A 16,824-nucleotide genomic window follows, 5' to 3' on the forward strand; every position below is an offset into this window, starting at 1 on the left:
TGTAAAGTGTCTGCAATCTCAAGGTTTGGCACATGGTTAACTCTGCAGAACCCGAAGGTAGTTAGTTACTCAGTGTGAGAGAGGGGTCATTGGGGTAGGCCCCAGTAAACAAGACAAACTACAACAGAACACAAGAAACGCAGCAGCACAGAACACACATTAAATAGAAGAACTTACTACGAAATGTTGGAAAAGAAAGTTTGACAAGTCGTACCATACATGAAATTGCTAGACCTTGATGCTCAACCAATCAAATATACAGTAAATGATTTTACCTAGCTGAACATTTAGTTTTGGAAGACTCTGACACATACAATTGATTTGGGGTTGATTAGATCCTTTCCTTTTTCAACTTGTCGAAGGTTCTCTACATGCTCATTGATTCCCAGATAATAAAAATACTTCCTCCTATTAGTCAGTAGAAGTATAAATGACTTCGCACAGGGTTATGTTTAGATCTATAAATAGGACACAGATGTAGGATCTTCATTTAAGCCAGTTTGCTATAGCAGAAAAATTATCTTGGCGCAACAGGAAATGTGAATTATTATGTGGATTATAATTAATGGAATTTTTTAGTAGGGGCTGATACATTTTTTGTTTGGGCAAATCAAGTCTGACATTTCAAAGTGGAAATTACAAACTTTAGAAGCCTTTTAAAAACTCAAATATACTACAAGTTTGCATTTCCTGCTTAGCAGGAACATTCTCAGCAACAAAAGAATGATCCAATTAGGATCTTACATCTGTACCACACTGCTCATATCCCGTAGCACCTTTCAAATCTCCAATACTTCCCTAAATTATTAGTCACCAAGTATTGCATTTGAACAACTTTCATCATTTTCAGCTCACACTTTTCCCCAATAACTTGATTCATAGGTTGTCCATGTGAGTGAGTGCGTTAGCATGTGAGCATGAGCAAGAGCCCTTCTGTCCCCTTTGAGAACAATCTTACACATATCTATGTGACATTGACTCTGAATGATAAGCTCCTTTTTCAAAAGTTACCCATGCACTGGGAAAGGGAAAGTGCAACTGAAGGTTTTGCCCGCTCTTTTTTAAACTCATCTGAGCTTTTTCAAGAAGCAAAGCGAGATCTCGTTAGATAAGCTATCAAAGTAAAACAGGAAGAACTGAATATTGTTACCAGACAGAGAAAATGTGATAAATTTACTCACATTGACTTGTCAGAGATCAAAAAGAGGTGTATTACAGTAAGCAAGCAGATTGAGAGTGACTTTTTAAATGCCAAGAAACTGCTAGAGGAGTATACACTTCTGTCAAAAAGAATTCTGGTGGCTCACTTTGCAATATATCTGATAGCTGAATCAGCCTGATACCTGAAGTCATGTCATTTCAGTTAAGTTTGACAATGTTTACATCACAAGACAGTTGTTGCAAAAGTCATCTGATGATGGAATCCAAATAAAACCAACTAACCTGAAAAATATGGTTAATTCCACAAGTTGTAAAATAACAAAACAGGAATTTACCAGATGTCTTGCTCCAATAGTACACTCTTAGAAAAAAGGGTTCTAAAAAGGTTATTTGGCTGGCCCCATTGGAGAACCCTTTTAGGTTCCAGGTAGAACACTTTTGGATTCCTTGTAGAACCCTCTGTGGACAGGGTTCTACATGGAACCCAAAATGATTCTACCTGGAACCAAAAGGATTCTACCTGGAACCAAAAGGGATCTACCTGGAAACCAAACATTTTTTTCAAATGGTTCTCCTATGGGGACAGCCAAAGAACCCTTTTAGGTTCTAGATAGCACCTTTTGTTCGAAGAGTGTATTGGTGACTTTGTATTTCATTGTTATTTTTGTGTACCATCTAGTTACAGTGAATGGGCCTTGGCTGTTGGATGTTCCAGCTACATCTGTCAGCATAGCTGTGAAAAATATAAGGTATGTCAATATTGATACTTTTCGAAATGCGATCAGGCACATCCCAGAACATAATGTGACATTACATAATGTGTAGCCTTGAGATCAATAATAATATGAAATTGAATAACACATTGAACAAATGGTGACTGGATTCTCTTTTCTTTGACAGGTTCAGCTGCGCTTCCCAGGCCTACAGTATGTATTATCCCAGCTATCTGTGGGATACAGAACTGGCAAACTTCCACAAGCAGTATGACTGGACATTCAGCCCAGAGGCATTACGCTGTGATGTAGAGCCATCTGCACCAGACCTGAGAGTGAGGGTCTTATTGGCACTACTGTGTCTGGTGGGATACATCATGGTGTTTCTGGAGTTCTACACTAGGAGCATTCTCAGAAAAGTGTCTGCATCCTTCTTCAAAAAGCAGTAGGAAAAGATAATTCATTTCTTATTGAAGAATACAGGTGAAACAGGGCAAAAATTTTAACAAAACTTTTTAATTTATGCTTTCTATGGACAACAGACCCACTCCAACTCGCAATACCGCCCAAACAGATCCACAGATGACGCAATCTCCATTGCACTCCACACTGCAGTCTACCACCTGGACAAGAGGAACACCTATGTGAGAATGCTGTTTATCAACTACAGCTCAGTGTTCAACACCATAGTGCCCTCCAAGCTCATCACTAAACTCAGGACCCTGGGACTGAACACCCTCTGCAACTGGATCCTGGACTTCCTGATGGGCCGCTCCCAGGGGATGAGGACAGGCAACAACAAAACTGCCACGCTGACCCTCAACACGGGTGCCCCTCAGGCGGGCATGCTTTGTCCCCTCCTGTACTCCCTGTTAACCCACGACTGCACATGACTCCAACATCATTAAGTTTGCTGACAACACAACAGTGGCAGGCCTGATCACCAACAACGATGAGACAGCCTGGCAGCGGTGCCAGGACAACAACCTCTCCCTCAACGTCAGCAAGAGAAAGGAGCTGATTGTGGACTTCAGGAAACGGAAGGCCGAGCACACCCCCATCCACATTGGCGGGGGTGATGTGGAACGGGTAGAGAGCTTCAAGTTTCTCGGTGTCCAGATCACTAAGGAATTAAAATGGTCCACACACATCAACACAGTCATGAAGAAGGCACGACAATGCCCATTCCCCCTCAGAAGGCTGAAAAGATTTGGCATGGGCCATCAGATCTTCAAAAAGTTATACAGCTGCACTATTGAGAGCATCTTGACTGGCTGCATCACCTCTTCGTATGGTAACTGATTGGCATCCGACTAGAGGGAAGTGCGTACAACCTAGTAGATCACTGGGGCCGAGCTCCTTGCCATCCAGGACCTCTATACCGGACGGTGTCAAAAAATTGACAAAGACTCCAGCCACCCAAGTCATAGACTGTTCTCTCTGCTACTGCACAGCAAGCGGTACCGATGCACCAAGTCTGGAACCAACATGACCCTTTAGAGCTTCTACCCCCGAACCATAAGACTGCTAAACAGTTAACAGAATAGCTATCCGTACTATCTGCATTGAACCTTTTTGGACTTACTCTTTTGACTTATCACGTATGCTACTGTTTACTATCTATCCTGTTGCCTAGTCACTTTACCCCTACCTATATGTACATATATACCTCAATTACCTTGTACCCCTGCACATCGACTCGTTACTGGTACCCCGTGTATATAGCCAAGCCATTGTTACTCATTGTGTACTAATTCCTTGTGTCATTATATTGTTTCTATTATTTTTCTCTCTATATTGTTGGCAAGGGCCCGCAAGTAAGCATTTCACTGTTAGTCTACACCTATTGCTTACGAAGCATGTGAGAAATAAAATGGGATTGATTTGATTTGAAGCTTGACTTGCTGTTATTATTTGTAGTTTAGGGAGACCTCTGCTGTAGAACTAAAGAACTGCTTTTAATGCTTTTCCCTGATCCTGTTTTAATTTCTTGCCATTATAATAGTAGTGAATTATTTTAGAATCTCAAAAAAAAACTCCTAAGTCTCTACAACTGTCAGCTGAGAGAATTTGTCGATTACATTTTTCAATATTTCCAAATTCAACTGATTCTGTAATATACAAAATAGATTGGAAAAAACTTAAACTCCAAAGTGACACAAGCAGGCTTATCCCTGTGTTAAAATACAATCAATGAATCCAGTGCCAACATCCTGCCCTCCTTGATTCAAAGGGCCTGTTGAGGACAGGACAGGGCATCCTGTTATTGAGTCACAGTAATATGACCTTTCTCCTGGTTGTGGAGCACCACTTTACGCCCAGACTGCCTCCTCTCAACAATACACTCATGTGACCATGTTTCTAGACTAAATAAATACCATATAACATACAATCCCAAGTGTTTTCACTCAATCTTTTATATTGTAAAAGGTTGACGCTTTAAAAGATGTTGATAAAACACATTTTACTCCGCTTGAGGAACAGGACCATTTATGACTTTATTTCTTACTGCAAGGAAGAACTCCACAATCCACAGACGACAGTTGGTTTGATGTCTACATAGCCTCACTAGGTGTCACTAAGTGCATTTGAGATGCTTTTATGGCACAAGTAGGTTATGAAAAACACTCATTATACTCTTTACATGATCATAAAACTCATTGAAAATCTGTGTCAATAAACCATTTTTACAATTAAATTTATTAGACTCAGATTCATGTTCAGAGGGGAAGTATTTTGGCACAGTCTTACAGTTTGACATTTCATATGCACAAATTAATTAATAAAATAATGTTTTAAAATCCACATATAACAAGCATGATTATTGTTTTAGTGTTTTGGTATTACTGTTTATTATTTCTGGTCAATGATGGTTTAGATTGTGTAAAACTTATTTTCATATGACACATAAAACTAATTTAATGTCTCTCTGAGAGCAAAAACTGTTTCTGTAACTCTTGGACTTATGTTGGAATACAAAAACTGTTTTAATTTGTCATATATTAAAAAGGCTTCTGCATTTTTATCAGCACATTACTTTCAACTCCGAGAAGGCATCAGAAGGCTATTTTAGCCAGTGTATTAATATAATGCCTGTTCATCTATTTTTAATCCAGCCATTTTGTCCCTTTTCATTTTTTGTCATGTTTACCCCATACTTCAAGACTTTGTCAAGATAATATGCTTTGTTGCTGTGAGGCCTGGAAAAAATGTATAAGTCCTATAATTTCTCTTGTCATAAATCTTTGGTTCTGTACCAAAATAAAAATAAAGTGAATCAATTGTATAATATCTTGCCTGTAACTTTATCTATTGATTCTAATCCAAGCTAGCATACAAGAAAAATGTCACTAATTAAGCATCAGGGAAATGTAAAACGAGCTTTGTCAAATGGGGTGATTATGAGAGACCCATGGTCAAAAGTGATCTGCCTGAGCAGTGTATTTGTACATTACATAGCTTAATTTAACAATACAGGGACGCAACAATCTTTGACTGAAGGAAAGCAACCACTCAGAATTAGCTATAGCATGGACAGCTCTGTCCACCTGCTGACAGAGTAGGGCTGGAGTAGCCTACTCTCTGATGCGCTCCAAGACGCTCATTAGATGTGTTGTCTTTGTTTGAGAGAAAACCAGACGAGGTTTGCTAGATGATGAGGTTGGCTGAGTGCTGAGGGGCTTCAATTAGTAAGCTATGTTGTGTTTCAAATGGTATTAATTTGTAGATGTCCATCATCCATTTCATTTTTTATGAATTACAATTCGTATGATGTGTTAGGAATTTGCTAAATGTATGATATGTTACAAATGGCTAACTTTAGCTGAGCTAGGGGTACGAGTTAGAGGTTAGGGGTTAAGGTTAGGGTTAAGGTTAGGGTTAGGAGTTAGGTTAAAGGAGGGGGGTGCATCATCAATATTAGCTGGTCTCAATTGCCCAAAAGAAGACATAAAAAGAACCCTGCTCATCTTCATGATAAAAACAAGGGACATATTTCCAGCATTTATGCAACCATTGTGTACACACTTCATAGTTTAGTAATTAATATTATATTGTCATTGCTAGTGATAGACAGGGCTGAGTTGTAGTCTATAATTTTGCTGTGGTTAACTGCTGGGTTATCATCACCTCGCACAGTCACAGTCATAGTCATAGACGTTGATAACGTCCCATAGGAACAAACCTAATCAGATGGCCCAAAGCAGCAGTAAGGACACTGCACCATTTGATGTGTGGCTGAATATGGAGATGGAAAGAGAGATAGAGTGATAGAGAGAGAGAGAAAGAGAGAGAGCGAGAGCGAGAGAGAGAGAGAGAGTGTTCAGAGATGAGGGAGTAGTACAGCATTACTGAGAGACATAGTAGTCCTTTTACTACTGTCTCTGTGGATATCAGCTGGACTTGGTGAGTTATGAAGCTTAGACCATTCCTAACCATGGTCGCTAAACTGCCTATTTTCAGTTATTGTAATTGTTATATAGTAGCTCTTTCATTCATTTCAAATGTCTTTGTCATCTCACATGATGATTGACTGATATGTGTATCTTATTATGAAACAAAATAATTGGTTCGCTATAACTTTTGATATATTCTGGGCAATCTTGGAATCATTTGTATCTTAATTCTGTTCCACCTCAAGGCAAATTAAAGCAGAAGAAATGTGCCAACACAAGTAAAACACCATGGAGAATACTAATGACACTTTTCAAGATGTCATCAATTTCACACAGAATGAAGTTCTGATTAATATGCCACAGAACTCTATGGAAGTACAAGTTATAACAATTGTTCTCGCACTTATAATATGCGGAGTTGGGATAGCGGGTAATATAATGGTGGTGTTGGTTGTGCTGCGCACCAAGCACATGATGACCCCTACTAACTGTTATCTTGTCAGTCTGGCTATTGCGGACCTTATTGTCCTTTTAGCGGCAGGTTTACCAAATATTTCTGAAGTAGTCGACTCTTGGATATACGGCTATGCTGGGTGCCTTTGCATCACATACCTGCAATACCTGGGTATCAATGTATCATCCTGCTCCATCACAGCCTTCACCATTGAGCGCTACATTGCTATCTGCCACTCCATCAAGGCGCAATTTATTTGCACTGTGTCTCGGGCGAAGAGGATAATTTCTTTTGTGTGGATTTTCACCTCGCTTTACTGCACGATGTGGTTATTTTTAGTGGACACGAACGAAACTGTCTACGCCAATGGGGTGTTGGTCAGCTGTGGCTACCGTGTCTCAAGAAACCTCTACATGCCAATTTACTTTCTAGACTTATCTTTGTTTTATGTCCTCCCTCTGATTGTGGCTGTTGTGCTGTACGGTCTCATCGCAAGGATTTTATTCATGAGCCCCTTGCCAACCAATCTCAACGGCAATAGTGAAGGTTCTATACACCAGGGACGCTCCAGCAGCACAGTCAAGGTGTTGGGCAAATCAAACAAGGGTGCAGTGACGTCAAGAAAACAGGTAGGCTCATCAGATCAGGAGGATAGTAATAAATGCTTCATAAAGGCTTCTAAATTGACAATAGTGTACAAAATGTGTTCACAGTAATAATTTAGAATACAGCATTTGACAGTTTATCAATGTAGTATGGGATTACAACAATCCTAACTGGACACATCATGTGGGCATACTACTTGGATTGTAATTCAAGAGAGGGAGGATGCATCACAGCAGGCTCATAGTAATGGTTTCAAAGTCCATGGAATTCTGTTATTATCACCTCTGTTTACCATCATTAGACTGTTCTACACTACACCAGAAAAACACTGTTTTGTTTTTGCAATTTGATTTGCAGGCATAAAGTGCCTTTCATCAGTCAAAAAAATGTATATAATAATAATAATATATTTTTTTAAACTACCAGCAACATTTGAGTCAATTATCGCACTGTGCATTTTTCATTTTGTTTGCCCTGTGCCCCATAATTTAGGTTACTAAGATGCTTGCAGTGGTGGTGATTATTTTCGCCCTGCTCTGGATGCCATACCGGACGCTGGTGGTGGTAAACTCTTTCATGGACCCACCCTACCTAAACACATGGTTCCTGCTCTTCTGCCGCTTATGCATCTACACCAACAGTGCCATCAACCCTATCATCTACAACCTGATGTCTCAGAAGTTCCGGGCCTCCTTCAAAAAGCTTTGCAAGGGAAACGGACTAGACCCAGAGAAGGTTACCAAGTACAATGTGCCAGTGTATTACAGTGTCATGAAGGACTCTTCCCATGAGAGCCCTGAGCAGACAGAGCGGGAGGATATCAGCAGCTATGGGAACACTGGTGGTAAGAGGGTCAACTTCACAGATAAGTGTGGGAACACCGGCACTATGTTCAGCGTTGCCTGATAGACGGACAAAATAGAAATAAGTTATTTGTGTAAAGTGAGGTTTTATAAAGTGAATGTGACGTAATTATTTTTGCCATGTGTCAGAAGTCAGTAGGCTACTAGCGCTTTTTTTTTTTACATATACTTTTTTGTAGTTTACTTGTATTTACTGTTCGAATATATTGTGCAATCTTATAGCACAGGCCAAACCTCAGAATTTCTAATTAAAAACCCATTACCTGCTTGTTAAAAGACATTAAGTCACCCAAACAATCTAAAAGATTGGCTATAGAACTCCTTGAGGGTTCCTTGGAGACTATCCTGGGTTTAATCTTTGCATTTATCAGAAACACTTTAATACTACATTGTTTCAACTAATTCTTACTCAGTAACAGCTTCCGCAAATATTTTTTGGGGGTTTACTCAACTTTTCGGTCCAAGTGTTACCTGAACTACTATTTAAAAATGTGTTGGCCCAACTTAGCTCCAACTTGAGAAAACGTAGGCAAAAATTCTGTCAACTATAAATTATTGTTAGGTCATCTTACCTAAAAAAACGCTGTGGAACTAGTTGTGACAAACAAACAGAGCTTTTAACGTACAATGTTTTCAACTTACATATTTTACATTTTGATATACATGATTACATTGTGCATGTTCATTTATGCTGTAATTTATATTCAACATGGGATTTGAACTCATAACATCTTTCTTCACAGCATTCTTATCTTCCTGCTATGTAGTCACAACCATGTCTGTGTCAATGACTGATTTCACCTCTATTGCTACACTTTGCAATTCAAAGTAAATCTCAATTCTGTGTACTTTTAAGTACACTCAAGGAAAACTATTGTATTTATCATAGTGATTATGGAGTAACATTAAAACCTCACCAGCATAAGACAACTATACAGAAAAAACTAAAATTGCTGAAATAAGTAAATCAAACCAATGATGAGAGAATAGTCAGATAAACTGATCATTTGCACAGACTTGGTAGTTAGTATAAGAGGATGATCGGAATGCCATGAACCAAGAGTTTGTTGTGTTTTCAAATCCCAGGTGAGGTCATGTTGAATAAGAATTACTGTATCAATGAACATGCACAATGACATCATGTATGTCAAAGTGTATCAAATATGTAAGTTGAAAACATTGTGTGTGTGTGTGTGTGTGTGTGTGTGTGTGTGTGTGTGTGTGTGTGTGTGTGTGTGTGTGTGTGTGTGTGTGTGTGTGTGTGTATATATATATATAAAACTAGTTCCATAGTCATTTTTAGGTAAGGCAATACGGTGCGGTGCAGCGTCTCCTCTAAATAAATAGTGGGGGCACACCTTACTGGTAAAATATGTGCCTATCACAATAATTAAAACAAAATGTCAAGAAAACTGTAAGCTATTACACCATTATTTTTCATTACCACATGTCAGAGAAATGAAAAATGAGCGAATGGACTTGAAAACTGGTGGTATAGCAGCCTGCACTCCAAAATGTGATGTGAATAATGAGCGAATGGACTTGATAACTGGTGGTATAGAAGAAGCCTGCACTCCAAATTGCGTTGAGTAGAGTGGCCGTAACTGAGACCCGCGCAGACAGCAGTGGACACATCAATTCTGGCCTAATGACAATCGCCAAATGTCAATACACTTTTTGGTGTTTGGTCTCTTTCCATTCACCACTGTTTGGAGGCTGGAAATATGTTGCGAGTGGATGAACGTGCACTGGTAGCCTAGTAAAGGAGCCCTTTGCAGTGACTGTTTGAGAATCAGAGGAAAACACTATGACTGGTTGTGTTAATGCCACAATAAAAGGTAATACATTTTAAAGTTAAATGATACATCTTTATTTCTAGGCCCACACAGAGCCTATTGAATTAATAGGGATTCTACAGTGTCATCAGAAAGTACGAATACCCCCTGATTTATTCCACATGTTGTTGTGTTATATACAGCCTGAATTCAAAATGTATTAAATTGTTGATTTTTTTTCTCTCACCCATATACACAAATACCCCATAATTACAAAGTGAAAACATGTTTTTAGAGATTGTTGCACATTTCTTGAAAATGAAATACAGAAATATCTAATTTCATTAAGCATTCACACCCCTGAGTCAATACATGTGAGAATCACCTTATGCAGTGATTACAGCTGTGAGTCTTTCTGGGTAAGTCTCTAAGAGCTTTGCACACCTGGATTGGACAATATTTGCATATTATTCTTAAAATAATTCTTCAAGCTCTGTCAAGGTGGTTGTTGATCATTGCTAGACAGCCATTTACAAGTCTTGCAATATATTTTCAATCTGATTTAAGTCAAAACTGTAACTAGGCTACTCAGGAACATTCAATGCCATCTTGGTAAGCAACTCCATTTTATATTTGGCCTTGTGTTTTAGGTTATTGTCCTGCTGACAGGTGAATTTATCTACCAGTGTCTGTTGGAAAGCAGACTGAACCAGGTTTCCCTCTAGGATTTTACCTGTGCTTACTGCAGCTCTATTCCATTTATGTTTTATCCTAATAAACTCCCTAGTCCTTGTCGATGACAAGCATGCCCATAACATGATGCAGCCACCCCGATGCTTGAAAATATGATGAGTGGTACTCAGTGATGTGCTGTGTTGGATTTTCCCCAAACATAATGCTTTGTATTCAGGACAAAAAGTTAATTTCTTTGCCACATTTTTTGCAGTATTGTGCCTTATTGCAAACAGGATGCATGTTTGGGAATATTTGTTTCTGTACAGTCTTCCTTCTTTTCACTCTGCCATTTAGGTTAGTATGGTGGAGTAACTACAATTTTGTTTATCCATCCTCAGTTTTCTCCTATCACAGCCATTAAACTCTGTAACTGTTTTAAAGTCACCATTGGCCTCATGGTGACATCCCTGAGCGTTTTCCTTCATCCCTGGCAACTGAGTTAGGAAGGACGCCTGTATCTTTGTAGTGACTGTGTGTTTTGATACACCATCCAAAGTGTAATTAATAACTTCACCATGCTCATTACCCATCTACCAATAGGTGCCCATCTTTGCGAGGCATTGGAAAACCTCCCTAATCTTTGTGATTGAATCTGTGCTTGAAATTCACTGCTTGACTGAGGGACCTTACAGATAGTTGTATGTGTGGGGTACAGAGATGAGGGAGTCATAAAACACATCATGTTAAACACTATTATTTTACACAGAGTTAGTCCATGCAATTTATTATGTGACATGTTAAGCAAATGTTTTACTCCTGAACTTATTTAGGCTTGCCATAACAAAGGGATTGAATACTTATTGACTCAAGACATTTCAGCTTTTCATTTTTCATTAATTTGTAAACATTTCTAAAAACATATTTCCACTTTGACATTATTGGGTATTGTGTGTAGGCCAGTGAATATTTCTGAAGGCACTGTATATGTAATTCTATGATTAGGCCCATCCATTTATTTGATGCGCGCACACATAGGAGGTCCCGTACCAGGAAGAAATTAAATCTACTTACACCCCTGCATATGAGACAAGTTGAGCAAACAAATCAGTATTAAGATGACAGAATATTTGCCTACGTTTTCTCAAGTTGGAGCTAAGTTTGGGCCAACTACTTTTTTGTTGTTCAGGTAACACTTGGAATAGTTGAGTAAGTTGAGTAACCCCCCAAAAATGGAACCAGCTACTTAATAACAATTGGTTGAAGCAACTAGATTTTTTTTACAGTGTAAGAACAGCAGGTGGATGGCAGGTGGATGGACTAATAATTGATCAATTAAGAACTAGGGAGAAACACTAGAGACTGCGGTCTCTGTGTTATGGACTGCTATTATAGAGTAATTTCTGAAAAGAATAGACTTGAATGTCAGATGACTTATATTGTCACAAAACAATGTAGATTGTGGGTCCGTTTGATATCGGCTTGTTGGCCACTTGACACCACTGAAACTATTGTGCTCATCACATTGTACAGTATCTGTTTTGGTCTGTATATGTTGAAGGATGTAAATCTATGTGTACAATGTGAAAGTGTTTATGATGCAATGTATTGTAAATATACTCCATATAACTTTTTAGCATTTTCAAATACAGCATTTTCTCATACTGTGTGTAACAATGTATAGAAATGTCATAACAATCATAGCTCTTTGGGGACTTGATTTTTGTGATTAATTATAGTAATTAACTGAATTAAAGGTGACCAACCGACATGATTTTGTCAAATTTTTCTGTTGGAAAAACAACAACAACAAGTTAGTGATGGCTGGGTATGGTGTTAGAAAATAATACATTTATCAGAGAAACATTCCCTTTTAGTTTGCATCGTGATGCCCCCCCTTCCCTTCACCAGAGTCTGTTAGTTTGACAGTAATGCTGTGCTTGGTAAATAGTGGAGCTGTCAGATCGCATATTTATACACTCAGCTCTGCTGCGCTCCCAACAGTGCTCCAGATGCTTGCCAGCCAATGAGGTGACAGGTCCAACTACAAGCACCGCCGTCTTCTCACACGGCGTCAGTGATGATCATAGTCATTCATAAACAATGGAGGTGTATCCACACTACAACAAACATTCATTTACATTGTGTTCTGCTGAACCAAATGAATATTTATTGTTACAGTACGTCCACTCTATCCTGTTTTCTAAAAAATAAAATACAAATCTGCCTTTAGATATTTTTTCACAGGATTCTGAATTAGGGGCTGAAGAGATTTCTTCCAATCTTCCATATAATATCTTCCTTCTTCTTTCTCATCAAGCTTTACATTTAGAGCCAGAGAGCGTTAATTTCTACTGTTCATTATCTCTTTTAATCCCCCTTGTGCTATGAGCTGCTTTCTTAGAAACCAAGATGCCTACCTCAAGGTTTTAAATAAAATAAAAATGTATTGGTCACATACACATGGTTAGCAGATGTTATTGCGAGTATAGCGACATGCTTGTGCTTCTAGTTCCGACAGTGCAGTATCTAACAAGTAATATCTAACAATTGCACAACAAATACCTAATACACACAAATCTAAGTAAAGGAATTGAATAAGAATATCTAAATATAAATATATGGATGAGCAATGTCAGAGCGGCATAGGGTAAGATGCAATAGATAGTATAGAATACAGTAAAAACAGATTTTTTCACAATTCCTCACATTTAATCCTTGTAAAATTTCCCTGTCTTAGGTCAGTTAGGATCACCACTTTATTTTAAGAATGTGAAATGTCAGAATAATAATAGTGATTTATTTCAGCTTTTATTTATTTATTTCATCACATTCCCAGTGGGTCAGAAGTTTACATACACTCAATTAGTATTTGGTAGCATTGCCTTCAAATTGTTTAACTTGGGTCAAACGTTTTGGCCTTCCACAAGCTTCCCACAATAAGTTGTGTGAATTTTGGCCCATTCCTCCTGACAGAGCTGGTGTAACTGAGTCAGGTTTGTAGGCCTCCTTGCTCGCACACTATTTTTCAGTTCTGCCCACAAATTTTCTATAGGATTGAGGTCAGGGCTTTGGGATGGCCACTCCAATACCTTGACTCTGTTGTCCTTAAGCCATTTTGCCACAACTTTGGAAGTATGCATGGGGTCATTGTCCATTTGGAAGACTCATTTGCGACCAAGCTTTCACTTCCTGACTGATGTCTTGAGATGTTGCTTCAATATATCCACATCATTTTCCATCCTCATGATGCCATCTATTTTGTGAAGTGCACCAGTCCCTCCTGCAGCAAAGCACCCACACAACATGATGCTGCCACCCCCGTGCTTCACGGTTGGGAGGGTGTTCTTCGGCTTGCAAGTCTCCCCCTTTTTCCTCCAAACATAATGATGGTCAATATGGCCAAACAGTTCTATTTATGTTTCATCAGACCAGAGGACATTTCTCCAAAAAGTACGATCTTTGTCCCCATGTGCAGTTGCAAACCGTAGTATGGCTTTTTTATGGCAGTTTTGGAGCAGTGGCTTCTTCCTTGCTGAGCGGCCTTTCAGGTTATGTCGATATAGATCTCGTTTTACTGTGGATATAGATCCTTTTGTAACTGTTTCCTCCAGCATCTTCACAAGGTCCTTTGCTGTTGTTCTGGGATTGATTTGCACTTTTCGCACCAAAGTACGTTCATCTCTAGGAGACAGAATGCGTCTCCTTCCTGAGCAGTATGACGGCTGTGTGGTCCCATGGTGTATATACTTGCGGACTATTGTTTGTACAGATGAACGTGGTACCTTAAGGCGTTTGGAAATTGCTCCCAAGGATGAACCAGACTTGTGGAGGTCTACAATTATTTTTCTGAGGTCTTGGCTGATTTCTTTTGATTTTCCAATGATGTCAAGCAAAGAGGCACTGAGGTTGAAGGTAGGCCTTGAAATACATCCACATGTACAACTCCAATTGACTCAAATTATATCAATTATCCTATCAGAAGCTTCTAAAGCCATTGTCACGTTCCTGACCTGTTTTCCTTGTTTTTGTATGTGTTTAGTTGGTCAGGGCGTGAGTTGGGGTGGGCATTCTATGTTATGTGTTTCTAAGTTTAGGTTATTTGTCTATTGGCCTGATATGGTTCTCAATCAGGGACAGGTGTTTTACGTTTCCTCTGATTGAGAACCATATTAAGGTAGGCTGTTCTCACTGTTTGTTGGTGGGTGATTGTTGCTGTGTCTGTGTTTGTTACACCACACGGTACTGTCTCGTCTCGTTCGTTCGTTCTTTCCTGTTCGTGCGTTCATTGTTTTTTATGTTCACAAGTTCAGGTCTGTTTAACGTCGTTTGTTGTTTTGTAGTTTATTCAAGTGTTCTTCGTGTTTCGTCTTCATTTAATAAATCATTATGTCTACATACCTCGCTGCGTGTTGGTCCGATCCATGCTCCTCCTCGTCAGAGGAGGAGAGAAACCGTTACAGAATCACCCACCAACCAAGGACCAAGCGGCGTGGGAGAAAGCAGCAGCAGCGATCGCAGGATTCCTGGACATGGGAGGAAATACTGGAAGGTAAAGGTCCATGGGCACAACCTGGAGAATATCACCGCCCTCGTGAAGAGCTGGAGGCAGCTAAAGCCGAGAGGCGGTGGTATGAGGAGGCAGCACGGAAGCGAGGCTGGAAGCCTGTGAGTCAAGCCCAAAAATTTCTTGGGGGGGGGCTACAAGGGAGTGTGTCGAAGTCAGGTAGGAGACCTGCGCCAATTCCCCGATCTTACCGTGGAGAGCGAGAGTACGGGCAGACGCAGTTGTATGCGGTAGAGCGCATGGTGTCTCCTGTACGTGTGCATAGCCCGGTGCGGGTTATTCCACCTCCCCGCACTGGCAGGGCTAGATTGAGTATTGAGCCAGGTGCCATGAAGCCGGCTCAACGCGTCTGGTCTCCAGTGCGTCTCCTCGGGCCGGCATACATGGCACCAGCCTTACGCATGGTGTCCCCGGTTCGCCTACACAGCCCAGTGCGGGTTATTCCACCTCCCCGCATTGGTCGGGCTACGGGGAGCATACAACCAGGTAAGGTTGGGCAGGCTCAGTGCTCAAGGGAGCCAGTACGCCTGCATGGTCCGGTATATCCGGCGCCACCTCCCCGCCCCAGCCCAGTACCACCAGTGCCTACACCATGCACCAGGCTTCCTGTGCGTCTCCAGAGCCCTGTTCCTCCTCCACGCACTAGCCCTATGGTGCGTGTCTTCAGCCCGGTACCACCAGTTCCGGCACCACGCACCAAGCCTCCTGTGCGTCTCCAGAGCCCTGTTCCTCCTCCACGCACTAGCCCTGTGGTGCGTGTCTCCAGCCCAGTACCTCCAGTTCCGGTACCACGCACCAAGCCTCCTGTGCGCCTCCAGAGTCCTGTGCGTCCTGTTGCTGCTCCCCGCACTAGCCTGAAGGTGCGTGTCCTTAGCCCGGTACCTCCAGTTCCGGCACCACGCACCAGGCCTACAGTGCGCCTCAGCCGGCCAGAGTCTGCCGTCTGCCCAGCGGCGCCTGAACTGCCCGTCTGCCCAACGCCGTCTGAACTGTCCGTCTGCCAAGCGCCGCCTGAACTGCCCGTCTGTCCTGAGCCTTCAAAGCCGCCCGTCTGTACTGAGCCTTCAAAGCCGCCCGTCTGTACTGAGACTTCAAAGCCACCCGTCTGTACTGAGCCTTCAAAGCCGCCCGTCTGTCCTGAGCCTTCAGAGCCGTCTGCCAGACAGGAGCCGCTAGAGCCGTCCGCCAGACAGGAGCCGCTAGAGCCTTCCGCCAGACAGGAGCCGCTAGAGCCTTCCGCCAGACAGGAGCCGCCAGAGCCTTCCGCCAGACAGGAGCAGCCAGAGCCTTCCGCCAGACAGGAGCAGCCAGAGCCTTCCGCCAGACAGGAGCAGCCAGAGCCAGCCAGCCATGAGCAGCCAGAGCCGTTCCAGCCAGCCATGAGCAGACAGAGCCGCCAGCCAGCCATGAGCAGCCAGCCAGCCAGGATCCGCCAGAGCCAGCCAGCCAGGATCCGCCAGAGCCAGCCAGCCAGGATCCGCCAGAGCCAGCGAGCCAGGATCCACCAGAGCCAGCCAGCCAGGATCCGCCAGCCAGTCCGGAGCTGCCCCTCAGTCCGGAGCTGCCCCTCAGTCCGGTGTTGCCCCTCATTCCGGTGTTGCCCCTTAGTCCGGTGCTGC

General features: G+C 41.5%; 1 protein-coding gene across 1 annotated transcript; it reads left to right on the forward strand.

The window, feature by feature from the left end:
* The first annotated feature begins 6,556 nt into the window (after window positions 1–6,556).
* LOC120058889 (thyrotropin-releasing hormone receptor-like) lies at window positions 6,557–8,234 on the forward strand. Its single transcript, XM_039007634.1, has 2 exons — window positions 6,557–7,351; window positions 7,821–8,234. Exons 1-2 carry the CDS (start codon window positions 6,557–6,559, stop codon window positions 8,232–8,234), a joined length of 1,209 nt encoding a protein of 402 aa, XP_038863562.1.
* The last annotated feature ends 8,590 nt before the right edge of the window (window positions 8,235–16,824 follow it).

Source organism: Salvelinus namaycush, chromosome 14 (assembly GCF_016432855.1).
Source record: "Salvelinus namaycush isolate Seneca chromosome 14, SaNama_1.0, whole genome shotgun sequence".
NCBI lineage: Eukaryota > Metazoa > Chordata > Actinopteri > Salmoniformes > Salmonidae > Salvelinus > Salvelinus namaycush.

Excerpts from the sequence above, each read along its gene's own strand:
- LOC120058889 (XM_039007634.1), top strand. The coding sequence starts at position 6,557 with ATGGAGAATACTAATGACACTTTTCAAGATGTCATCAATTTCACACAG. Across the intron at positions 7,352-7,820 it reads CAGTGACGTCAAGAAAACAG|GTTACTAAGATGCTTGCAGT; the intron begins GTAGGCTCATCA and ends CCCATAATTTAG.